This window comes from Echeneis naucrates, chromosome 9, assembly GCF_900963305.1.
Source record: "Echeneis naucrates chromosome 9, fEcheNa1.1, whole genome shotgun sequence".
In the NCBI taxonomy this organism is placed as follows: Eukaryota; Metazoa; Chordata; class Actinopteri; order Carangiformes; family Echeneidae; genus Echeneis; species Echeneis naucrates.
Genome location: NC_042519.1, coordinates 13,335,752 through 13,361,191, shown reverse-complemented (window position 1 = coordinate 13,361,191; position 25,440 = coordinate 13,335,752). Strand labels below are relative to the sequence as shown.

Sequence of the window (25,440 nt, the reverse complement as noted above, 5' to 3'; positions counted from 1 at the left end):
ATGTGTTTGCATATAAGCTCACACACACAAAGGCACACACATCACACCAACACTCTTCTTGTGATAAGTGGGATGAGAGTGGGATCACTCCATTTGTGGTCCCACACAAAGCTGCTTGTTAAGTCATTATCTGGGAGAGCCTCTTCTCTCCTCTACAGGCAAGCTGACCAGGTCACAGCTAAAATAGCCACTTCGCCCTCATGTTGCTCCTCTGTCTTTCACTCTCCCACTCTCTTCCCCATCTCTTTTGTAAACAAGGCTCCAGCATTTGTTTTAGCCACTAAAATCACAAAGAAATTGGACATTTGCAAACCAAATGAGGCTTATATGGCAGGTTCTTGTGCCCCAGCCAAAGCAGAGGCTAATTGTATGCTTCACTCCAAACAAATCACTCGAAGAGAGAGACAGAGACGAAGGGAGGGGAGAGAACCAGAGACTTCTGAGGTGAATGAGGGGAAGGGCTATTGGTTAAGGAAATCAGGCGGCCAGTGAGCTCTTGTGCAATAACCTATTTGCCTGGTCACTGTCACCTGCTGATGAGTAAAGCGGAACACAAGTATCAGATTTGAGATGTGTCCTAAACAGTGTGGACACGCACACTTTGTATTTCCTGCTGGAACACTTTTAGTAAGTTGGGCTATATACTCCAACAATGTAAACCATTAAAGGATAGTTACCTTGAAGTCTTAATCCAATAACCTTAATCCAGTTGTGTTCACTGCACTGGTCGTAGTCTGAGTTAATAATGTGCTGCCAACATGACCTGAAGGAAACCTCTCACAGTCTGAGCCACATAATGCTGCCATTCACTGACTGAAGATTGTACAGTACATTGATGGAAGGACTTATAAATCATCTGAAAATACATAATCGCTTTGCATTATAGCATCATATAGTTTGCATCAACATTTCTATGAACATTTTGTCTTGTTTCAGGGGTATGCTTTAGCATCGTTATTAACGTTTCATTCCTGCTTTCATTGGCCATAAAGCTGTGTGGCAGACCAATAAAAATAGATTTTCCAAAAGCTCACTAAAGATGGGGATCTGTTTACTTGCTTTGCTCCTAAAAGCTGTTTAAATAGAATTCATACTTTTATTTGCCTCTCTTGTGTCTCTTTTGGCCGAGGAAATGTGATGTTTCACTGTTGTGTAATCTTGGGCAAGGTGCCATTTTCTAAACAATTTTTTCTGATTGATGTGTGATCATTCTGCAGCTAACCTCCTGTAGCTGAATGTGTGACAAACTGCTGTCTGGCAGTACGGCATCAGAAGATCTCTGCTTTGATGCGAGGTTTGGATGACAGTTGATGACTGATACCTGCCGGTGATGAAAAGTTGTCACCAGATCGATGTAGTTGATGTGTTGCACATATTGCACATGTGGACGAAGTAAAGAGCTTGCCTTTTTACTGCGGCTGTGCCAAAGATGACATCCACCTGTTTTAGTTTTAAAATGAATACCTACCTTAATGTCTGGGATCAAATTAGTTTTAAGTTCTCAAAAACACATTTAGGCGGTGCTACAACATAGATGTATTACCTCATAGGAAAAATCTGTTTTCAAAACGGAGAGCAAAGGAATTATGAAGTGATTCTGGATATTAAAGCATCAAATTATTTGGGGTGAACATGCAGGAGATGAGATTAATTAGTAGGAGTAAAGAAAATGGCAGAGTAGGAAATTTCATTGTTTTTATTAATATCTTTCACAGTATTATGTACATTGCATAAAAAGAAAAGGAAATGCAGGCATTTAAGCAACATTAACTAGTTGTATCCTTGCAGTGACTGTCAGTCAGTAACTATTGTCTTGGGTCCATCATTTCATGGAAGTCCACAATGTCTGCAGACATCTGTGAATGCAGCAAATACCAAAACATTGTGATTGTCTTATGTTACAGGACCATCTGATTGGTTTAGCAGCAAGGAGGAAGCGGCGGCAGAGGGGAAAGGTTGAAACATGTGTTAACAAACAGAGAAAGACAAAATGGGATCTCTCTCACTCTCTCTCACACACACACACACACACACAGTATGTTAGCATGAGCCCATCACTTCAACAACAACATTGCCACCCACTGAACAACACCTGCGTATGTGCCTTAAAGTGTGTGAGTGTTCATGAGACTTCAGAAAAAGGTTAAGGCTGGTCACAGTCAGAAGTCTCTCATATGGACTCGATCAGCCATGGCAAAGGTCAGAGGTCACAGTGTCAGGGGTTGAGCTCCCTAAGGCAATCACAGGTCAGCCTGGGTCTGGGGGGGACTTTCCATGAGAAGTGAACGGTGCTCAGACAGGATAAGTGGAGTTTACAACGCAGTTTCAACCACCTCACCAATCATGACACGGTCACTTTATCACATCTGTTGTTGCTCAGTCACTGAGTTTTTCAACGGTTAATTATCTGATCAGGTTTGTTAAAGCTGGATGACTACCTATTTCCTCTGTTTTGAATCTACCAGTTTGACTTCAGGAGTGCAGTTGTAGATAATTCAGAGATCCAGAAATGAGGCTTATTATCATTTAGACTGTGTCAGATATTTTGTCTTTCAGAGCAGATCTCGTGCTTATGTACAAACAATATATGGAAACTTGAAAGTTAGAATACAGTGCTTTACGTCTCTAATTTACAGTATATTTATCTTATATTTTTTTTCTATTAAACATTTAAAACCAATGTTATCACATCATCATTTTATTTTTATTACAAATGTCTAAATGTCTTATTACTGTCATGTCAACAAGCATCTTGATGGTGTCTGAGGAAAAGTGCCTGCCATGAAATGTTTTTCAATCCAAAGCCGCTTCCTGTTCCTCCTGCGTCGAGCACATGAAAATGATTCCTTGTCAGCGTCCTTCCACTTTTCTATGTGCCTTGTTGACCTGCTTTAGGAACACTTTTGTCTCAAGTGCTTTTGTATGCTTGGAGAACAGCAAATGATTCTGTGAACGTTATTACTCCAATCCAGGATTTCCCCCAGCAAGATTTCTTTGTGTGGAAATGCCATTCAGGCAGGAGCATAACTACCTGGATGTCCAAGTGCCAGAGTAAACAGACTCATTTCTGCAGCTCACCTTATAGACTCAGTTCAGATGAAAGCAAACTGCGGAGCTGCTCAGCATGCAGTGAGCAACAGGTGACCGGTACAAGTAGAAGCTTTCTTTATCTGAAGCAAAGGGTAACATGAAGTGAGTTCAGGTCCTACTAAACACATGCACACACAGTATGTTGCTGCAGGGACGGACTGCATTTGAGTTGATTCGCACAGACACTGGTGATGAAGGTGCACGGCAGCTCCTCAGACACACTGTTTGTGTTTCCGTGTGAGGGCTGATCGTGCACGCGCACATCCGCAACCCTGTCGAGCCCCACGTTACTTTGATTGACAGGCGAGACTAGCCTTCGCCCACCGCACTGCCCGCCCCGCGCGCCTCCGGAATGGTAGCTCCTTGCCGCGCGTTAATTGGCCAGAATCCGCGCAGCTCACCCAGGTCAACACGCTCGGGTCAGTTTGCAGCGCGGCCATTGGTCAGCCGGGCACTTCGCAGCGTCGTCCCCACGTGGAGCGGCGGCTCCGATTGGTCAGAAGCCGATTTGTGGGCCGGCCCACAGTTTCGGTTAGCCGGGGAGCGTGAAACCGCGTGAGAAAGTTGCCATTGAGGTAAAGCAGAGCCAGACGGAGGACTGTCGTCGCTTCTGTGGGAGTTGTTGTTATCAACATGTTTTCTCTGTTTTTTCCTTGAAACCTTGTTTTTTTTTTTTTTTTTTTTTTTTTGGGACGCAGATTTTCATCCAAACTCAGCGGGGAAGTGAATATCTCTGTTTTTGTTGACTGCTCAACCGCCAACTAGCGACCGCGGCGAGTCAAGTGGGAAACTCTTCACGGCAATTAACTTGTGTGGATTTGTGTCTCTGATGCGCCGACACACAGCCGGCAGTGTGCGGCCGTCCGTCCACCGTCCCGGCCTCAATTTCATCCTTATTTGTTTGTTTTGTCGGAATACTTCGCACACTTCGGTAAGCCAGCCCCGGAGTGACCGAGGCGGCTCCGGTCCTTCCCGTCTCCCCCCTCCTCCCGCTCCCTTTAGCTGATGAGCCGTTTCCCGTGTTTTTCCGGTTGATTTACGTCCGCCCTGCCGGTGGAGCTGAGACAACGGCCGAGAGACAGACAGACAGACGGACGGACGGACGGACGGAGAGAGAGAGGGGGGCAGCAGGGATTCACACCAGTCGGACGGAGCGGAGGGGGGGGGGGGTCCGGTGGGTTTTGTTTGAAATTCACCTCACTTGGTCCTAACAAAAAGGGCGGATGGATCCGTCGCCCTGATCGGGAGCTCCCAGTTGTAAATCCGTCGAGACGGGGCTTTAAGAAGGAAACCCTCGTAGCCTCCTGGAGATAACAATGTTTCCCCAAGGGCGACACCCGGTAAGACCCTTCCCTTTCAGCTCCAGCGGGAGTTACCTGGGGTCCGCTGACCGTGAGATCTTACCCCCGGCTGTGGTTGTCAACTGCCCAGAGCGGCAGCGTGACCTCATAATGTTGTTTATTTAATAATGGCTAATAGTTAAAAGTTGTTGACATTACGTGTTAGACTGGAGAGGATCAAATGCATATTGTAGTCCGAGTAATGAGGCACTGTGATGTTAACAATCCTGTGTGTGTCTGTGTGTCAGACGCCCCACCAGGCTCCAGGCCAGCCCTTCAAGTTTACCATCCCAGAGTCACTGGACCGCATCAAGGAGGAGTTCCAGTTTCTTCAGGCACAGTACCACAGGTGGATAATACAAACATGCACATTCATATGGAAGGCTCTTATGGCTTTATGGGCAGCAAGATGGCCAATTTTGTTGCTGTCATCTAGCCTCTAACACTAAACCTCACTCCAACCACAGTCATCCCCCTTACCATAATGAACAAAACCCCAGCTCTGGCCTCATACTAACCCATAAACCTGGATTAGGTTCACATACACACAAAAGTGTGCGCACACACGCAGCAGACCCCAGGCATCAGTGTTAGCGCTTACACTGCGGTAGGTCCAAGTCTTGGTGATGGGTGAGAGCCAGAGGGTGGCGTGTGGGCTCAGGGTTTCATAAATCACTCCTTATTTTCCCTTGTGTGTATGTGTAGTTGTGTGTTGGGAACAGAGACTGTTTGAGTAAGTGCATATGCAGTTGTGTTTTTCTTTGCCTAGTATGTATATGGTTTTATTTATTTGTGTTGTCAGGGATGGTTGACCACAACAGGTGAAGGCTGCTGACCTACAAACAGATGGCTTTCTTTCTCATTCACACCCTGATTTACACATACAGAGGGCAAGGTTAAATCAAATATCCTACAGCCTACATAAACTGGTTATCATATGTTGACATGAGGAAACATTGTGTTAATTTCACTTTAATTCCTTTGTAAATTTGCCCCAGGCCTGGCACTGTTTAGGTAAGTCTTTGTATTGTGGGTGCTTTAATCAATGAGCAAAAAGCAAGAGGAATCCAAAGAGACTTTAGCCAGTTTAGCAAATCTGAAGTTTCAGAGCTGTTAGTTTTGTATTGTGGGAAAACAGCTGTAGCGTCTAAAAATTGCTTGTTAACTATCCTTTCGGTTTATTCTTAGTCTGACTATCTGTTGTAGGAAAGCAAGATAGGGTTGCACATCTGTTTGTATTCAAAATACAAGCTTGTAGTCATTAATCAGAAATGAATCATTTTTATCCTCTAAAACCACAGTCTAAACAACTAAATATATATTCACAAAGACTGACAATGATATAGCAACAAATTCTCAGTTGATTGGTCACTAAGTTGTTGTCTATATTGATGAACTGTGGTTAAAAAAAGTCGAATTTTAATTGTTTTTCAGCCTCAAGCTGGAGTGTGAGAAGTTGGCCAGTGAAAAGACGGAAATGCAGAGACACTATGTCATGGTGAGGTCCTTGCACTCAATCTTTTGGCCCAAATCATCACATATCACGTACTGCAGTCTGCCCTGCTAAATTGTCCTTGAGGAAAATGCTGTGTCCTTAACAGCTTCATGGTTTCTAGAGCTGATGGTGAACTTTAATCTTTTAAACCATTGATAAATGAAACATTTCACAAGGTTGAATGGATGAAGTTCTATATTTGTCTGTTCTTTGTATGGCAAAACACCCTGAAACCGTAACTGAGTTGTTGAAAGCATTTTATTGGCATATAATGAACCGAAGAAGAGCTCAACATAATGAGATGCACACAATCAACAGATAAGTTACAGTTCTCTTTTACAACTTAAGGCCTAGCATAAACTATCTAGCCATTAAAGTGTAGGCTTAGTGTCTGTCTAAAGGAGACAGGAATCCCAGACTTAGTTCTTTCAGCTTTTTTCCCCAAAGGTGACAAATTTTTCTCACTAACTGAACCATCTTACTCTCTGCCCTCTTAGTACTATGAGATGTCTTATGGCCTCAACATCGAAATGCACAAACAGGTATGGATTCTTATCCGTCTACTTCATTTCCATTGTCTCCATCTTCCTGTTTACCCCCACTCCCTTTTATTTTCTTTATCTCATGCTCCCTCTTTCTCATCACAAGGATTTTGATACATTTGGTGTGTGACTGTGCCTGTTCACATGTCCTTCTGTGTGCACAAATGCGTTTGAGTATTTGTGTGTGTGCTTTACTTTATCCCTGTGTGTGTGTGTTTATTTGTGATCGATGGGGCTCTGTCTCCATTTCCCCAGTTAGAGCCGGCCGGCTGAGCCCAGAGGCAGGATGAATGGCTCTGTAGATTGATTGGTGCTGTCTAGGAGAGCGGCCTGTTTTATTACATTAGCGGGGCAGGGCTGGGGAGGGCAGAGGAATCGATCACAGTGAAGCCAGAAGAGGAGAGACATGGCATGGAGCTCCCCAGGTTAGAAGCAGGAAGGCAAAAACGCCCACTTGAGTAAGGCAATTGCACAAGTGTGGAAACACAAACACTTTCACCAGTTGTTATTTACACGCACACAAAGGAAAGGCCTTCGTGTAGATTTCTTTTCAAAAGTACAAGGACATGGAAATTTGGGCACGCACAAACATAGACAGTCAAACGTGTTTTTTGCACAAATAGATGCACAGACACATGCAAAAGCAAACATACTCGGCTGATTAAGGATGGAGACAAACATGCACACAGACACACAGTTCCTTACAGGACTGTCGCAGGGCTCCAAATGTTTACCGGTAATTACTACGGCTATCGACCAGCCAAACCAGAGGAAATTGGAGGTGGATTGGTCTGGCAGCTAAAGAGTGGGGATGCATCTCTGACTCTTTCTCACTCCTTTCTGTGAGGTTTTTGTTTCTCATGATCACCTTCTCTTGTGTTGTTCAACTTTTACCCTTTTTTATGCTTCTAATTATGGAATATCTTCTTCCTTCAGCTACACTCCCACCCTTGTTTCTCCTTTTTTGTTTCCTCTTTCATTTTATGCCCCATGTAAAGGTACTGGTCTTTCATTGTGAGGGAGCTGCATCTCTTCCTATTATCCACACACACACACACACACACACACACACACAAACAAACACTTTTGCACACACACACACACACACTCTCACACTCAAACTCCAGGGGAGGTCATTAGCTTGGGGCTGCAGTTGTTAGAGCAACAAGCTTCTGTGTTTGGGGGGTTCGGGGGATGCAGACTAACAACCCACCTCCTGCTGTGGAAGTACGGATGTGCGTTTGCATGTAGTGAGACAATAGTGCTCCAATTATATGTGTAGGAGGAAGCCAGTCTTCTGTAATCACCATGTATGGGGATACTTGAATTTTCTGTCTATGTCCCCAAACTTCGTTTACTAACTCATGAACTGGATGGTGTATCATAGCAATTTTCAAATATTACTATTCATGAGTTTAGATGAAATAAATCTTGTACCAGGATAGTGCTAGGGATTACAGCTTCATTTGGGTGATCTTTGTTAGCTTTGTCAGTTAGCTTAGTAAGATTAGCTGAACTGACCTGATAGTAGTTGGTCAGACTATTCTCAGACGGCCTAATGAGTGAGTCGTTATACAAGGCTAATTATAGGCTTACAGAGCAGGATTCTGAGAAAGGATATGCAGGTATTCGCTACCTGAAATAGCTCTTTATTTATAGCTTTCTAGGCATCGTATAAGTTGGCTGTTATGAGACTGCATTACAGTACGTGGAAGTCGGCAACTTAACTAAGCTGGTCTGTGGAACCGAACTTGTGGTGTTTTCCTCAAGTTGATAAATTGACACTTAAAAAATGGCTACATCAGGTGCAGCTTTCCATAATATGTAGTCTAAACCAGATGCACATTTTTGTCATAGATCATTCAAATTATGCAGCTAGTATCGCCCCCATCGCAAATAAGCATGTTGAGCATTTCACCTGATATCATTCTATTTAGGCATCTCATGCACATTCACACATGCAGTTATATATGAAAAACAGAGGTGCTCACATGGCTTTTAATGCCATAATCTCTTTGATTCTGAAGTTAGTGTTTATTGTATTAATCTTTCATTGTTTAGCATCCCCCATTACATATTTTCCAACTTCAGTTACTAGTTTCTTTTTTTATGGTAGGCAGGTGGGTTTGTGTATTTGTGTGTGACAGTGGGTCAGTTAGGGAAAGGAGGCGTCTTCAGTGTCATGGAATTTGGTTTCAGGAAGTGTTGTTGGCCTCCAACTTGAATCCAGATTCAAGTATCTCAGCAGCTACTTGATGGACTGAGATAAAATTTTGTACAGACATTCATGTTCTAGGCTCACAGAGTTGCATGCCTGTAGAATTTTTACCTTTTTCATGGCCAAGGAAACAGACATTACATCAGTACAAGGTTCAATTTTAGATTCGAAAACTGGACCAGTGTATGTCTTATAAACCTTATGTGATGTAATGTCACTGGGAAAGTGGGGCCTTCTGTAAATTAATTGGTATAACTGTAAAACTGGTTACTTGTCACTAATTATTTCTACACCAGGTGGACAAACTGTACGGTCAATCAAATCCCTGCAGATTTTTGACTTGTGCTTTGAAATTACAACATGCCAACAACCAAACACAATGTTACCTGCTTGATGATTGTGGCCTTAGTTTGTGAGTTCAAATTTGACATAAACCCAGGTGTCATTAGTTGACATCTCAGAGTAAACAAAATCATCAAGGTTTTCACGTAACAATAAATATCCCTTTGAACCATTCACATCCAGCATGTCTTTGTATCTATTTATATGGGTTGTGTGTCTGATGAGCCATTACTATGTTTCATGGCTCCTTCAATTCCCTCTTCACCCCAGCCTTCTTCATATCAATTTGATTGGATGATATGTAATATGAGTTCCCTTATCTGATTTAATGCCACTGTGGGGGTATCTGGTTACAGCCAATTGTAGCCAACTCCGGGGGATTTGGGGGGCAGGCGGATGTGTTGGCATGGATACCGGGTGAGAGCAAATGAAGTTAGTAGCTGATGAGATTATGTTGAAGTGCTGATGGGAAGAGGGACAAGAGCACAGAGCATGGCAAGAGCAAAAGAAATACATCAGGCAAGGGAGAAACTTGAGCTTACACTCATGTTTAGAGAGGAAAAACTCATATTGTGGGTGTTTTTAGCTGAAAATGTCACGCAGTAGATTTGTGTATAGAGAGAAGTGGGTGAGAGTTGTTATCATATCACGGACTGGTAGATAGATATTATGTGTGTATATGTGTTTGCTGTGATGCTAATTTCCAATGTGTTAGTATGTATCTGCTTGTATTAGTTTATTGGTATGAGTGAACACCTGTCTTTTCTAAATGAATGTAATTATGCTATTAACAATAAAGTCTCTTTCTGTCTCTCTGCATCACTTGCTTCATCAGACTGAGATAGCCAAGAGACTAAACACCATCTGTGCACAAGTCATTCCCTTCCTCTCACAGGAGGTAAGTACGTATGACGTTTAGCTACAAATAAGGGATGCTACCAATGTTTTGAAAACGTGTAATGTTTTTCCTCCACAGTGTTACAGATTTCATTTTAGATATATGATTCTCCTGTAGTATAACCTAAAGTATTAGTGTCCTAGTCTGTTATCAAACTTGCGAAGAAGGAGGCAGACAGTAATAAATAAATAAATAAATAAATGATCAAGCTAAATAGCCATGCTGAATGGCTGCAGGCTTGGAGGTGCAGAATCAGGTCCACAGCAATTTTGGCAGGGAAAAAACACCCCAAGACTGTTGTATGGAAATGGTTTAATTTCAGACAACCAATAGCCTGAGCGGGAAACAACCTTTGATGGGATCTGGTTTTTGTTTTTGTGTTGAATTTCCTATTGAGATTTGTGGAATCTCATTGCATTGATCCCTACTACAGTCAAGGACGTTTTTATGCTATTTATACAATCTAGCTATGATTACTTGTTTGTCTGTGTACTGATGAATCGGACTATTACTTCAACTACACTGTGTTTTGTAGCATCAACAGCAGGTTGTCCAAGCTGTGGAGCGTGCCAAACAAGTGACCATGGCAGAGCTCAATGCTGTCATCGGGGTACGTGGATTGCCAGGTCTTCCACCCACAGTGTGTATTTTTCTACCTTCTCTTAATATATTGACTGTATGTCTATTTATTCCATTTAAATTTTCTGTTTTGCATAGATGAAAAGGGAAAAACTCAATATTTTGATTCCCCAATAGTGTAATTTATTATCTGCTGCTAGTTGCCTACAATACGTGCAATTTGTTTTGGAAAGGGGCATTTCTTTGTGTGCAGCTGTGACAGTTTAAATGTCTGTTTGATGTGGAAAATTGGAGGTTGCCACACTTCAGTTAGTTAGTATTGCAGTATAACTAGTTTAAACACAAGGATAAAATACTCTGCTCTGTATGTGCTAATGCTTTACATTTTACCTTAAAAAGTTGGTGGGACTTTTTCTGACTTGAGGTGTAGGAATAAAAATTAGCTGATTGGGTGGAATGAAGTTGTGAGTGAAGTGTGATGAGAGATGCTAATTCAAAAGTGATGACTGATGGGCCATGACCAGCTATTCTCAAGATGAGAAGTGATGAATGAAAGGTATGGGGAGAGTAAAGAACTGATACAAAACAAGTATTTTGCAGCACTGATATTTAGTTAAAAGGAGAGACTCAGTTGAGCTGTTGGTGGTGACTGTTTTGGTTGAAACACATACCTTTATAGTGTCAGTAGTGGAGGTCAAGGGTTGTGTGTTTAAGGGATGGGTGGCGTAGGGGTCTTCATAGCTTTTGCTTAGCAAAGAATGGTACTGGGCGCAGAGGGCTAGAGTTGAGGTGGGCTTGCTAGTTAGCATGGATTGCTGGGGCTCTCTGTGTGTGATGGGGAGAGGTGGATTTGGCAGTTGCTGTGAGTCTTAATTGCAGGATTTCAGTGTTTGTAAAAGGGGGGTCACAGCGTTGTCCTTGCACTCCCCTCTTCCTCTCTCCTCCCGTCTCCCACGCCAGCCTGTCATTCACCCCGTTTGTGAGTTAAATGAGTGTAATGAAGCATGTTGCCCTTACCTCTGTGTACACACACACACACACCACCAGCTCACACTAACATCCCATGACAAACCAGGCTCCGTTTGCCTCCACCAATGCTTCCCCTCCATTTACTCCCATCAGGGTGCTTTTGGTGTATCTTTGTGTGTGTGTGTGTGTGTGTGTGTGTGTGCGTGCGTTTGTTTTTTTTTTTTTTGTTTTTTTTTTGTTTGTTTTTTGTTTTTTTGTTTTTTTCTCCTTCAACTGTTTGTGTATGTGTGTAGTAGAGCGTACGTTTCTGTTATCCCCCAGAAAACAACAGTCAGGGGAAGTATGGTTGAGTGAGGGTATGTGTGTCTTCCTTGTTTATCTAGACTCTGTGTATGCATGTTAGTGTGATCGAGTGTGACATGTGGGTGTGTTTATCTTTGATTGTTTGGCAGGCAAGCCAGCTCAGGAAATTGTGTGTGTGTGTGTGTGTGTGTGTGTGTGTGTGTGTGTGTGTGTGTGTGTGTGTGTGTGTGTGTGTGTGTGTGTGTGTGTGTGTGTGTGTGTGTGTGTGTGTGTGTGTGTGTGTGTGTGTGTGTGTGTGCATGGGGGCTGATGCTAAAAGGCTATTTTGTTATGTTGCTTTCATTCATTGAAGCAGGATGCAGTGAGTGAATGATGGTTAGAGAGGAAAAGAGAAGGCGGGGGCTCAGGAGAGGGGGAGTAGGTTAGTCAATTAGGTGAGATAAAAGTCGGTTTGACCTTCACCACTCCTTCTACCCTGCTGAGTTACCCCTATGCCACCCCCCTTCCACCTCCTCTCCTCTCCCTCCTCCCTCCTCCCCTCCCTGCAGCGAATCAGTGAGCCTGGATTCCCGCGGCTACTGTCTGAGGAGGCAATAATGATGTTTTGGAACACAAAGGCATTTCACGCTCAGACGAGCGCCTGATTTGGTGTGAAAGAGAGAGCAGGGCTGCCAGCCAAACTCTCTCTCCCTCTTCTCTTCATCTCCCCTCCCCTCTCTCCTCAGCCGCCTCACACCCTCACAAGACCTGACAGTGCAGGCAGCAGCTGGGGCTTTCGGCTCTCTCCCCCCACTCCCCCACCCCATCCTTGGGCTCTGGGCTGTGATCCCAGCTGTCAGTATTGTTCAGTGTTTGACCTCGGCGGGAGGAGGGGGTGTGTGTTTGTGTGTGTGTGTGTGAGAGAGAGAGAGAGAGGGAGAGAGAGAGAAAGAAAGCGAAGTGGTGTGTAGGGGGAGAGGATGTGTTCACTGCTTTGTAGACTGCAGCAGCTTGTTGATGGTGTAAACCCAGACACTGAAGAAACTGTCCCATCTGTTGAAGACTTCAATCGGGCAGGAAATCTATGTTGATAAGGTCGTAGAGTGCTACTGATTTTTTTTTTTTTTTAACCAATTGATGTCTTAGTTTCATTCAATGAGACTTGAGGTTTTAGAATCAGGTGTCAGCACAATTTTTTGTCTACATCCAGTGAGTTCAGCAGATCATCTTAGTACTTGCCAACTTGAACAATAGTTTGTAAGGGTGTGTTTTCCCGGGCTAAATTTCTGATTTTTAGAAATAAATCAAAACTTTATTCTTTTACAGTATGTTGCAAGCTTCAAATCAACCACATATCAGAAAGATTAAGCTTTGTGCTACAGAATTATAGCATGTTCCACCCCTTTTCTCAACTAACCAACCCTCTTGCTCTCTTTGCCTCTTTTTCTCTTAAAGCAGCAACATCTATCCCACAACCACGGTGGTGCCCCTGTGCCCCTTACCCCTCACCCTGCTGGTCTCCACCCATCTCAGCTGGGTGGTTCAGCTGGCCTCCTGGCTCTATCAGGTGCACTTGGTGCTGTTCCTCCCCATCTGGCAGGAAAAGATGGTGGGGATAAAAAGCCCCACCTGTCTGGACCAGAGGCACACACTGGAGGACCTGAGCAACTTAGAGGTGAACAGTTACATCCTCCAGTACATAAATTCTTATGTACATGTCCAGCCTCTACAGCATCTTATGTACATATTATATAATTATATAATTTTTAAAAACTGGAATTTGATGTTCAACTCATCTGTGTATCATTAGATAAACTTTAATCTTGTGTCTCTATTATTCTCTATAAAGGGTGGGGTCCTAGTCATCATTATACTGAAATGTACAAAAATCACATTTCTAATTCATTCTCCTTTTGCTAATTTTTTTCCTGCTCTGGTGAACACCCACTCCTGTGACCTCTACCGCAACTATGCATTTGAAATGGCAATAGAGCGTGAGCCTGGCACGGTAAGTGCTTTTCTCTACTATTTTGAGGAACCACTCTGTATATTTTGTTGTGTTTATTAAAGCGATAGTTTAATAAACTTGCATATGTTTTGTTTGAATGGTCATCTGTGGGCTTGGTAAACTCCACTCAAACAAATGTAAGCTGTATGAAAATGTTTTCATGTTCGTACAGAAGATAAAAGTAATAAATGAAATTATCGTATATATGTGTGGTTATTGAGCAAAAGCAAACATACAAGGTCATCTTGGGTACATCTTTGAGTTACCGTCTCTACTAAGGCACTTTTGTTCTTAGTAACAGAAAACTTAGACCTGAACTCATAAATTCAGGTAAGCTGCACCTATTGCTGTGTGAGATTTTATAATTTTATTGGAATGCGTTTATCCACTTTCTGCAGCTGTAGTTACCAAATTTTCCCTCAATGATCAATGAAGTTAACATGTTATTTATACAAAAGCACCTTGTTTTTTTTTTTTTGTTGTTGGTTTTTTTTTTTTTTACCACTGTTTCAAACTGAAATACATTTCCTTGTTGAAGGTGTATTTTTGACACTCAAACACATTCAAAGTGTATGATGTTCATACACTTCTGTGCTTGGGGATCTCTTAGGGAGAGATTTGGCCTGCCTGTTTAGCTCTACTCTAGATTGGCTCTGAACTGTTAGGTTTCCTTTCTCCTCCAAATGAGCTTTTTAGCATGGTCACACATACACACAGACACACACGCACACACACACTCCTCCAGCCTAGCCTGCATTGTTGTGCCTATTTAACACCTCAGTGAGCAGATTACCCCCTTCCCTCCTCCCACCGCCCCTGATCCCGCGCTTAAAGACTCTCATTGTGTTTAATATCACCACCACTGAGAGGGGTGGGCTTGGGAAATGGTGGTGGTGGTGGTGGGGGGGGGGGGCAGTCATATGACACTGAGCTTGTGTGTGTGTGTGTGTGTGTGTGTGTGGGAGACTATGCTAAAAGCGAACAAGGGAGGAATGGAGGGGGGAAATTGCTTATGTTTTGCGGGTCAGTGCTCCTGTGCTCAGCTCACTAAAACCTTTCAGTAACAGGGGAGGAGGTAGGAGGGTGGGAGGAAGAGGCGGGTGTGAAGTAAGGGGCCATTGGCAGAATACAGATTTTCAGTCCCCTGCATGCCTCACTTTCTCTCCCTTATCTCTTGTGAACCTTTCTTCTCCTCCATGCTCGTTCACCCACCTTCCATCCTCTCTGTCCTCTAAATCTCATCTCCTCCATTTTCCTCTTTTTTCTCACCCTCCTCCCATGGTCCTCTTCTCTTAGCTATTCCTCATTTATTTACCCTTTTCACCCTCAAAGCCCACTCCCTTGTTAGATGTGTGCCTGCGCATGTGTTTGTGTATGTTGCATGCACATTTCAGTGACGGGTTGGGACTATAATGGACTCAACATGAAGCTTTAATCCATTAACAATAGGATCCGTTGGTCAGGGGGCCAGTGTGGGGCAACTCTGGGGTGGGTTGGGGTCTGTGTGTGTGCCTGCGCGTGTGTGTGAGAGCACGTGAACAAGTGAGACACAGAGGGACTATGCAAGTCACACACAGATAGCCTGTTACACACTTGATCAGACACACAGGCTTTCACATTCAATCACAGACATACAGATGCACATGCATACACACACTGCTCACTTGCGTACTGCAGCTAGTGCAGCTTGTCAGAGCCAGGAGAGGGAGCACTGATAGATTTTGAGAGCCACTTAATGTAATCATCAACTTCAGAGGTGTGTGTTTGTGTGTTGCTCTTACTGGCACTGGTCAAGTGAGAAAAGAGGTTGCTGAAGTGTTAGCCCTACTTAATTCATGCTACTGTGAACTATTAACCTATTTGCAACTAAGAGCCTGTTTTTCTAACCTGCCCTACACATAGCTCAATAGCTTTTGTAATTGGTGGTAGATGGATCAGAAGATCTACTGATTTATGCAGAATACAAACACAACAAAGCACAGCCTGAATTGTAAACGGTTAAATTGTCTCACCTCTCTAGATGCATTTTTATTTATTTTATTTTTTTTCTTTTGTCCTCCAATTTCCCTTTTCTCATCTTCCTCTACCACCCATCTTTTTTCCTTAATCTCTGTTCCCTCTATGCTTTTATTCACTGTCTTCTGTCCTTCTACTCCCCCTCTCTGCTTTCATCTGCAGAGTAATTCATTGCTTCCAGAAAGTCTTAGGAACTTGGATAAGCGACGCAATGGACCTGAGTTTCCAAACGATTCAAAGAAACGCAAGGCTGATGACAAGGACTCTAGCCACTATGTAAGAAATGGTTCTGTTCTGTGTGTCTGTTGTGTTCAAATACATAGTTAGTATACATCCATTCACTACAAATTTTTGTTTTGATTTTTCTTGATTTGTAAGTTGCTTGTAACATCTGTCTACAAGCTAATAAAAGCTATGGTTTGTGGCAAGTTTCTGGGCTGGGAAAGAATATAAAATGGTGAGCTAACTGATCACTTCTTTGCAGGATAGTGATGGAGAGAAAAGTGATGATAATTTAGTGGTGGATGTCTCAAATGAGGTCAGTATGTCTTTTTGTTGTTTGTAAATAGTAGTGATGATTTCCTGTGGGGAGAATGCTTGAGTTAAAATGGGAGCCAATACATAACTGTGTGGGTATGTTATTCTTTGACTTGACTAAAATATATTCACAGTTGTCTATGGAGCTGAAATGTTCTATCCAGGAAGAAGCCAAAATCAAAAGTGCCTGGAATTTGTTCTCAGGTAGTTTTTTGAATCCTTTTCCCTTCACCAGGATCCAGCCTCTCCTCGTGGCACACCTCTTCCCTCACCAAGAGAGAATGGTCTGGATAAAGCACGTCTTCTCAAGAAAGACCCCTGTAGTCCAGCCTCTACAGCATCATCAGCTAGCTCCTCCTCCCTCAAGTCCAAAGAGATGGCAATGGTAGAAATGTATAAGACATATATATATGTATATATTTTTTTTAAGTATAATCAGATAAAGATGGTGGGTTTATTGATTTATGTGTCATTACTCAGTAGTTCCCAACTCTTCGTGTGTTTCTGAAGTGTTTTTCTCTTTGTGGCAGCGAGATAAGGCAGGCACACCTGGGCTAAAGTCAAGCACACCCACACCCCGAGGTGACTCCACCCCTGGGCCAAGCTCCACACCTGGAATCCGACCAAATCTATCCAAACCTCCCTCCATGGAGATACCACATCCACCAAGTAAGCCCTATGCAAATATATGGGTTGTTTTCAGACTGTGTGTGTGTGTGTGTGTGTGTGTGTGTGTGTGTGTGTGTGTGTGTGTGTGTGTGTGTGTGTGTGTGTGTGTGTGTGTGTGTGTGTGTGTGTGTGTGTGTGTGTGTGTGTGTGTGTGTGTGTATGAAGCAGGAATGGGTGGAGTGAATCATGTGTAGATGTACAGTGGAATTAGGTTTTAGCCTGAGCAAAACACAGTATTTTTATCTCTTTGTAAAGCTCTGGTGGACCCTCTATGTTTGTGGTCAAGGATACATTTGTGTTCACTCTACTAAAAGAATATAGCCACATGTGGCCTAGACCACCTCAGAATGTGGTCTGTGTGATTGGACCTGAAATGTGTTCTCAATACCTCTTGGGTGTATATACAGCTGCACTTAGTGGTGACAAGTGGCATGGTGAAAAACATGGATTCTATGAGCTTTATCCTTTCCTTCTGTCTCATACTCAGCTGCAGGTTTGCGGACACCGCTTGCTGTACCAGGTCCATATCCAGGTGCATTTGGCATGTTGCCCCATGCAGCAGGGATGAATGGGGAGTTGGCGGGTGCAGCTGGGGCTGCAGCCTATGCCGCTGGGTTACACAATATGTCACCTCAGATGACTGCTGCGGCTGCGGCTGCTGTGGCTGCTTATGGCCGTTCACCCATGGTGAGTGGAAAAGGGTAACTGGCACTGTTATTTGTGACATTTTCTATGTGCAAAGAAGTCTTCTGTAAAATATCATATCCTCACAAACAAGTTACAAGTTAACTGTCCCTGTACATGTATTTGCACATGGTTTTTTAATCTAATATTACTGATTGACGATATATGATGTATATCAATTTAAAATTTCAAGTCTCCTTTGGTAGCCTTGACTCTCTTGACCTGTGAAGAAGCTGATATGGGACTCAGTTTTTATCAGATTCTTTTTTGTAAAATGTCAAGTTGTTTGGTGATGTGAGTGAAAATAACATTGAATTTAAAGTCATACCTTTTGTTTTTGCGGCCTTCGTGTGAGCTTTATCAACTATGACTTTTTCTTTGTCGTTTTCCCTCAAGCACCTGGGAAAATTAGTGTATGCACAGCAGTTAAAGCTCAGCCATGAAACCCTGTAACTTGCTCTAGGCACATTTACAGATGTACCACATCTTTCAATTTTTTCATGAACTTGCACCTCTATGAAAGTGTGGAGCTGTTGTATCTTCCTGCTAGTTCGGCCTTTTCATTAACTCTTCAGTTACTGAAGGTGATTACCGTCTGTATGAATTGAAATATCGTCCAGAAATTTGAATTTGAATCACTTTTCATGCCTTAATTAAATACAGACTATATCCATCCAACTTACCTATGTTCCGAAAACAATTAGCTTTCAGTGAATTTCTAATAGTCGAATATATTTTAACCAATATATGATGTTTTGTCTATTTCTGATTTATAGATAGAATATTTACCTTGGCAGTTTGATTTCTATGCAATTGTTTTTCTTTGGAAAAATCAGAACAAAAAAACCCCATCAATTTTGTAGTTTAAAACAATCAGCAATCAACATTTAGAAGTTAAGAGTTGTGAATACTTTTCCTAAGAACTTTATATTTTGTAATATAAAATATATTGCAAAGTGTGAAAAGTGTCAATAGTTGTACAGTTGTATTGCTCTTAAGTGTGTGTGTGTGTGTGTGTGTGTGTGTGTGTGTGTGTGTGTGTGTGTGTGTGTGTGTGTGTGTGTGTGTGTGTGTGTGTGTGTGTGTGTGTGTGTGTGTGTGTGTGTGTGTGTGTGTGTGAGATAGTATTTACACAGAGGGTGTGCTGGTGTGCATTACCTTCAGTCACCACATCACTCTTGGCTGTATTTGCATAGTCTTCATTACACTGTTTAAATAGGTTTAGTAGAATCACAGCTGTGTCTGTGTCTGGGCAACACTTGATAGAAACTCAGTTTGTGTACTCACCAGCTGCATGTGTGTGTGTTGGACTGCGGGGCACAAGTACTGACAGCTCTACCTCTGGGTGTTTGCTGACTCTTATACTTGTCATTTATATTCAGAGGGTGTGTGTGCTCAAGGGTGTCTTGTTTGCTTTGTGCTCATGAGTGTTTGTGTTCTGTTCCACAGGTTAGTATTGACCTGTGTGCATATTGCCAAAGCCCATGGGCATGTGTTTGCACTGTGATCCTAAAATGTCTGTGTTCTCCTCTGAAGGTTGGTTTTGATCCTCATCCTCATATGCGAGTGCCTGGAATGCCTCCCAGTCTGACAGGAATTCCCGGCGGCAAACCGTAAGTGCGTTTGTGGCGATTTGTGTGTTTGAGAACTGATTGCTCACATTTCCATGTCAGTGTCCTTGAAAAACCTCTTCTCAAAGGAAAAGATTTCTTTTAAATTCTACTTCCCACTAAATTTTTTCCTCTTTCATATTTTCACTGTATTCTCTGTCCCCCGCGTCTTTCATCTTTGTAGTGATGTTTAACCTCCTCTCCTCCATTGTGTTATTAGGGCCTACTCTTTTCACGTGGCGGCCGATGGGCAGATGCAGCCAGTGCCATTCCCCCCAGATGCTTTGGTTGGCCCAGGGATCCCTCGCCATGCCCGTCAGATCAACACACTGAACCATGGAGAAGTGGTGTGCGCTGTTACCATTAGTAACCCCACCCGACACGTTTACACAGGAGGGAAGGGTTGTGTCAAGGTCTGGGACATTAGTCACCCTGGAAACAAGAGCCCTGTGTCGCAGCTTGACTGCCTGGTGAGTGATTGTGGGTTTCTATGGGTGGATATACAACACAAACCCAGTAGTCCAGTTGTATGCAAAATTTTGTAATGTTAAAATTTGTTTAGATTTTATATTTTTTGTGACACCACATCAGAACAGAGACAACTACATCCGCTCTTGTCGCCTCCTCCCTGATGGCCGAACACTGATAGTGGGAGGCGAGGCAAGCACGTTGTCAATCTGGGACTTGGCCACACCTACTCCCAGGATCAAGGCAGAGTTAACATCATCAGCACCAGCATGCTATGCTCTGGCCATCAGCCCAGACTCCAAAGTCTGCTTCTCTTGCTGCAGTGACGGTAACATCGCAGTCTGGGATTTACACAACCAGACACTTGTAAGGTAAGAGAAACTTTGGTCTCCGTATGCATTCATTATTGCGAGAAAGAAAATGGGGATGTCTTTTTATTAATTAATAATTTTCTTCGATTTTTTTTTTTCCAGATATTTAATACTCAATAATACTTCATGCTACTACTATTACTACCATTGCATAGCTCTTCAATCGTCTGCTATCCTCAACTCTGTAAAAATGTTTTAGTCTTACAAGTTTTAGCACTGAGAGTGAGAATTTCAAGTATTGCTCCTACAGAAGTGGCTATTAATGGCAAATTCTGTAGTCTTCACATATCGCTGTCTGTGATACATGCTAACTGCCAGGGTAACGTGAATCCTAATGTCTGTGCTTAAACATTTCTCTTTATTTAACTCCGAATGTATGTGTGTATCCTGCAGGCAGTTCCAGGGCCACACAGATGGAGCCAGCTGCATTGACATCTCCAACGATGGCACCAAGCTGTGGACCGGAGGCCTTGATAACACTGTTCGCTCCTGGGATCTGAGAGAGGGACGGCAGCTGCAGCAGCATGACTTTACATCACAGGTGCACACTCATATCAGCAAATAGAGTTTCTTCAAATAACCCTTTGTGTTAAAAGTACCCTAGTGAGATTGAATTAAGTTTTTGCAGATGTTCAGATGCTCAATGCTAAAACACCACCAGTAATATTTCCTATCTTCTCTGCCCAGATTTTCTCTCTTGGCTACTGTCCGACAGGAGAGTGGCTTGCTGTGGGTATGGAGAGCAGCAATGTTGAGGTCCTCCATGTCACCAAGCCTGACAAATACCAGCTTCATCTACATGAGAGCTGTGTCCTCTCCCTGCAGTTTGCCTACTGTGGTAAGAAACTGGTTGCCTTCATCTCATTCTCAACCACTCATTTTCTATTTCTAGTGTTGAGGCCTATCTGAAAACTATTCTCTTTTAAAAGGAGTGATGAAAGAACTGTTGCCTATTTGTACCTCAGCGTGTAGAGGGACATGGGCAATGCAGTTATTTTGTTGGTACCTTAAACTCAATTGTCGGGACCCTTAAGTGGCTTTACTCAAATTTTACCTTTATAATTAATGTTGTATCTTCTGGAAAATAATTTTCACTTTTAACCATATATTGTCAGTTATGTCGACATTTTTGCTCATTGTGTGTATGTTTTTGTGTTTCTTACTCAGGTAAATGGTTTGTGAGCACAGGAAAGGATAACTTACTGAATGCATGGAGGACACCATATGGAGCGAGCATATTCCAGGTTGGAAAAACAGATGGCTAACTCATATAAAATGAACATAGATAATATATGAAACTACTACTACTGAAGTTTACTGCATGTCCACCTGTACTGCATTGCATCTGCCAATGACTCAAACTGCAGTTCCACTTACATTTCTGTATTCTGTATCGCTTCTTTCTCCTCAGTCTAAAGAATCATCGTCGGTACTAAGCTGTGACATATCTGTGGACGACAAGTACATTGTCACTGGTTCAGGGGACAAGAAGGCCACTGTTTACGAGGTCATCTACTAAGAGTATGAAAGCATAGCAAGGATTCCTGTTTTTTCCTCATACACAGACGTTTTGGAAATGTTCACATGGAGCCAGAAGTTGCAAATGAGCAACCTTGAGGGCACATATTTTGACTCACAAAGGAGAAGCATTTTACTGCACGTATTGTGCCGTGTATACTTCTCCTTATCAGCTGTCAAAGCTGGATGTTAATGGAAGAGGAATAACTATTTGGATGTTCTGTTTACTGCTGCTTTCTGCTATGGACTACATTGAGATCTGTTAAAGGGACCAGGCAATGACTGTGCTGAAGGTTTTGTTTTTTTTTTATTATTATTATTGAAACCAGCTCTACTGGATAACACTCTACTGAACATCAAATGTAATAACACTTGATTCAGTGTGATGACCAGGGCAGAGACCCTAGAACGAACACTCAGCGCAGAGGACCCGTGGGCTGATTACGTATACCAACGGTAGATGGAAAGAGCAGAAGGTGGACAGTAATTTCTGGAAGATAAAGGAGTAGCAATAGCAGATGAACAGATAGATTAACATTTTATTGACTATGAATGCAGAACACGCTGCTTTGCATTTTGTTTTAGCCAGATAATGCTCACAGCCTGTTTATCTCTCAGCTCTGACTCTTTGACCTTAAAATGTCAGCTTTGCTGTTCTGATTCGCCTACACTGTCTGAAAAGTACCTTTTCTGTCTTAACAGTAAGTCAAATCCTCACTAACTGCACTGTAGTGGTGGCTGTCCACCTACACACTTAGACTCACAGTACTTAGAAAACATACATGCAGTACTTTTTGAGTATACTGAAGGCCTCAATGACTTGTCCAGTTAGCGTCATGCTTCTCTTAAATTCTGTAATGGGTTTATTTGAGGCGCAGTACTTTTTTCAAATTCATAGCCATTTCGGATACCACCAAAAAGAAACAAGTCCAGTGTTATATGAATAAAAAATAACGTATTAAACCAAATAACAGAAGGATATACTTTAATTGTTGTTTTTCTGTTTTTCTTCTCTTTTCCTCCTTTGCTCTTTATGATCATGGTTGAAAATTGTGGGGGGGCGGGGCTCAAAGATCGAAATAACCCTCCCTCTTTCCTTTTCTAGTGCCTGTTTGAACAAATTATTGCTCTACTTAACTCCATGAATTCTGAGGTCTCCAGAATATTGGAGGAAATGTTGAGATAAAGCCACACAAGGAGAAAGGAATAGTAGATGCCCTTCAACCCTTTTCCATGTGCAACACTGATGGTCATCAACTGCAAATGCAGGCAGAGTTTCACACTGCTGAAATTACATATCAAAGACTCTGTATTGATGATTGATCAGCTGGATATAGTTTCAGATTGTTTTTGGTGTTACTTTCATATGGTCTTGTTGGTCCAGATGTGACCCTATTCAGTTTAATTTGTGTGTGGCCCCGTTTACATGTTCATTGGTTTATCTCATTAACTTAAACAAATAGTTACAAAATTCTTCCTTTAATTTGAATTGAATAAACAACCAATTGGTTTTGCTGTATTAACCATTACACATTCATCCCAATTTTGCCTTTATCACCATTTGAAACACATCATGTCTTACTGTATGGATGATTAACCGCGCTTCATAAACAGGGACCAACTAAGATTATCTAAATACGTGATTTAATCTCGTATTTATCAGCGATCCTATGTGGAAAAATCAAACACTGTGTTTTTGCCGTATATTGTCATTTGTCTCTTTCAAAATGGTATGCTGGCTAAAACAAAGAAAGCTTTAGGATTGCAAACAGGATTAAATTATTTGTCAAGATAGTCTTAATGAGGAGGTTACCATGGGAACCATAGTATTTCAGCTTCAGGAGGGAATCAGTTTGTTCATCATTCAGCCATTTAAAACATGTTCATTTCACAACCTTGTGTTTAGTGGTTTTGTTTGTTTGTTTTTTTTTTTATTTTGTCTGTTGAATGTTTGTAAAAATGTATATATGTCTTTTTTTTCTTACAGGACATGCTTTAGAAATAACAAACTTTTTTTGTACGTCTTTTACATGGAAAAGAAACGTCTAATCTGGAAGAATAAATGGTCTTAATGCTAGCTAATCTACAATGATTGACATGTCTAGACAATAAATGTGTTTTTTGTAACTAAAGTGGTCTTTGACTTTATGGGTTGGCACAAAAGCACATTTGAATGCCACTGATAAAAGCTTATAATTAATTGTGTTTGGTTAAGTTTCAGGTGGAGTCCAAAAATAAGACATGATGCATGATCCTTCCTCACGGTTTCCTCACACAAATGATGTATCACTGAAATATGAAACGACTAACACGAGGGGATAATAGCTGCCGCTTGGCTTGGTGTGGATAAAGCTTTAAAATACAAATTTAATTGTTTCACTATAAAATCAAAAAACCTTGCTTATTTATTGAATGCTAAAATTTATTAATTTTATTAATGCTAAAATCTTAAAAATGTGATTAAATTAAACAGGATTTGTATTGGAAGGCATGGCTATACTTCCTTATTAAGCAACAACAGCTTTTTGCTTGGTTTATTCAGGCATTTGATTTTCCTTTGTTCTGTTTATTTTTTAGCCCAAACTAAAAGCCACAATCGCCTTTGATCATCATAACCTCAAAAAAAAAAACAAAAAAAAACAACTGTCAATTCAATTCACTCTAATGGGATAAGAGTGAGACTCTGCTTATTACAAAATTTAAAGATGGAGTGAAGAGCGATTCTGCAGAGTGGTAAGGCCAGGGTTGTGTTGTCTGTAAATCATAAAGCATCATACAAAAATTCAATCGTTAAAGTATTTTTATTAACTCTGTATTGCATTAACTTGCAATACATCATAGATCATACATACATACATCACATTTTTCTGCAGCCTTTGCTAGGATTGAGCCCTTATTATGATCCAGCATAATACATGAATGCCTCGATTAACTCAAATGTGAGATCAACATTTTCTGCTCAGGGCAGAGATGTAGTAAGGGTTAAAATGTACCTGAATGGGATCAAACCTGGATTAATATTTGTGACTCTACTTGACACTGCCACTTCAGCTTTACTATGAATGAGATCTGCTTTTGTGTAGGCAGCTTGGAAGTATCCAGCTTCATGTGTAGTGGTTTACTGCTACACTGTATATTACTGAGCTGGCCTGTGATTGATGACCTAGTGGCAATTTCTGTGACAGAGAAAATAAGCCAACATGACAGTGCCAGAAATTAATGGCTGCTTTAGACTGGCTCCAAAAGTGAGTCCGCCCTGTGAGACTCCCACGTTAACAATGACAACTTAACAGTAAAAATGAATATGATTAGATTCTGATAAATGGTTTGGTCATTATAACTACTTACTCCCCTCATCATCAACTCAACAGAGGTAAATTTCTCATCTTATTCCTTAAAATTTTATCAGAGGGTGGGCCACATTGGGTGAGTATGTGGATGCTACAAATCGATATGTCTCTGTACTGTAAAATAATCACTTTGGCCATTTCTGGGTTAGCAGGGAGTTTGGTGGAGTCAGGCACTGACAAGATGGCAACTGTCTGGCAGCCTACTCTCAGCCTCAACCCCACTCTTCAGAAACCTTCGGACAATGTCAGACAGGCTCCATCTGTCTTCATTCACAGCTCCGTTTGTTGACCTGCTCAGGTGGTTCTGTCTTGGACAGTGTCAGAAGCTCTGATGCCTGATGGCCTTGAAGATGACCACTCTCATTTGGCTTTGAAGCTGCAGGCTAATAGTTGTCATCTCTGTCTTCTGTCTGATGGCTGACCATCATGCCAGTTTGACCCGTTACCTGATTGT

At 42.0% G+C, this 25,440-nt stretch overlaps 1 protein-coding gene across 8 annotated transcripts; it reads left to right on the top strand.

Annotated features, from left to right (window-relative positions):
- The first annotated feature begins 3,791 nt into the window (after positions 1–3,791).
- On the top strand, positions 3,792–23,746 carry LOC115048500 (transducin-like enhancer protein 1). 8 transcript variants are annotated; one of them, XM_029509993.1, is made up of 21 exons: positions 3,792–4,430; positions 4,679–4,779; positions 5,865–5,928; positions 6,423–6,467; positions 9,863–9,925; positions 10,461–10,539; positions 13,115–13,128; positions 13,214–13,430; positions 13,747–13,763; positions 15,942–16,055; positions 16,264–16,317; positions 16,552–16,701; positions 16,847–16,940; positions 17,470–17,672; positions 19,206–19,282; positions 19,500–19,749; positions 19,871–20,118; positions 20,512–20,659; positions 20,806–20,956; positions 21,286–21,362; positions 21,530–23,746. In XM_029509993.1, the coding sequence occupies exons 1-21, from the start codon at positions 4,407–4,409 to the stop codon at positions 21,635–21,637; spliced, it is 2,298 nt and encodes a 765-aa protein (XP_029365853.1). In that variant the 5' UTR covers positions 3,792–4,406; the 3' UTR covers positions 21,638–23,746. The 8 variants fall into 8 exon arrangements, with proteins under 8 accessions (XP_029365853.1, XP_029365852.1, XP_029365851.1 ...); XM_029509992.1 differs by having other exon boundaries at positions 16,847–16,968; positions 17,453–17,672; XM_029509991.1 differs by having other exon boundaries at positions 16,847–16,985; positions 17,443–17,672.
- The last annotated feature ends 1,694 nt before the right edge of the window (positions 23,747–25,440 follow it).

What these genes read in the sequence shown, in the direction of transcription:
- LOC115048500 (XM_029509991.1), top strand. Translation starts at nt 4,407, where the DNA reads ATGTTTCCCCAAGGGCGACACCCG. An exon ending in TGGTGGATGTCTCAAATGAG is followed by an intron (nt 16,318 to 16,551) that starts GTCAGTATGTCT and finishes TCCCTTCACCAG; the next exon opens with GATCCAGCCTCTCCTCGTGG. An exon ending in CTTATGGCCGTTCACCCATG is followed by an intron (nt 17,673 to 19,205) that starts GTGAGTGGAAAA and finishes TCTCCTCTGAAG; the next exon opens with GTTGGTTTTGATCCTCATCC.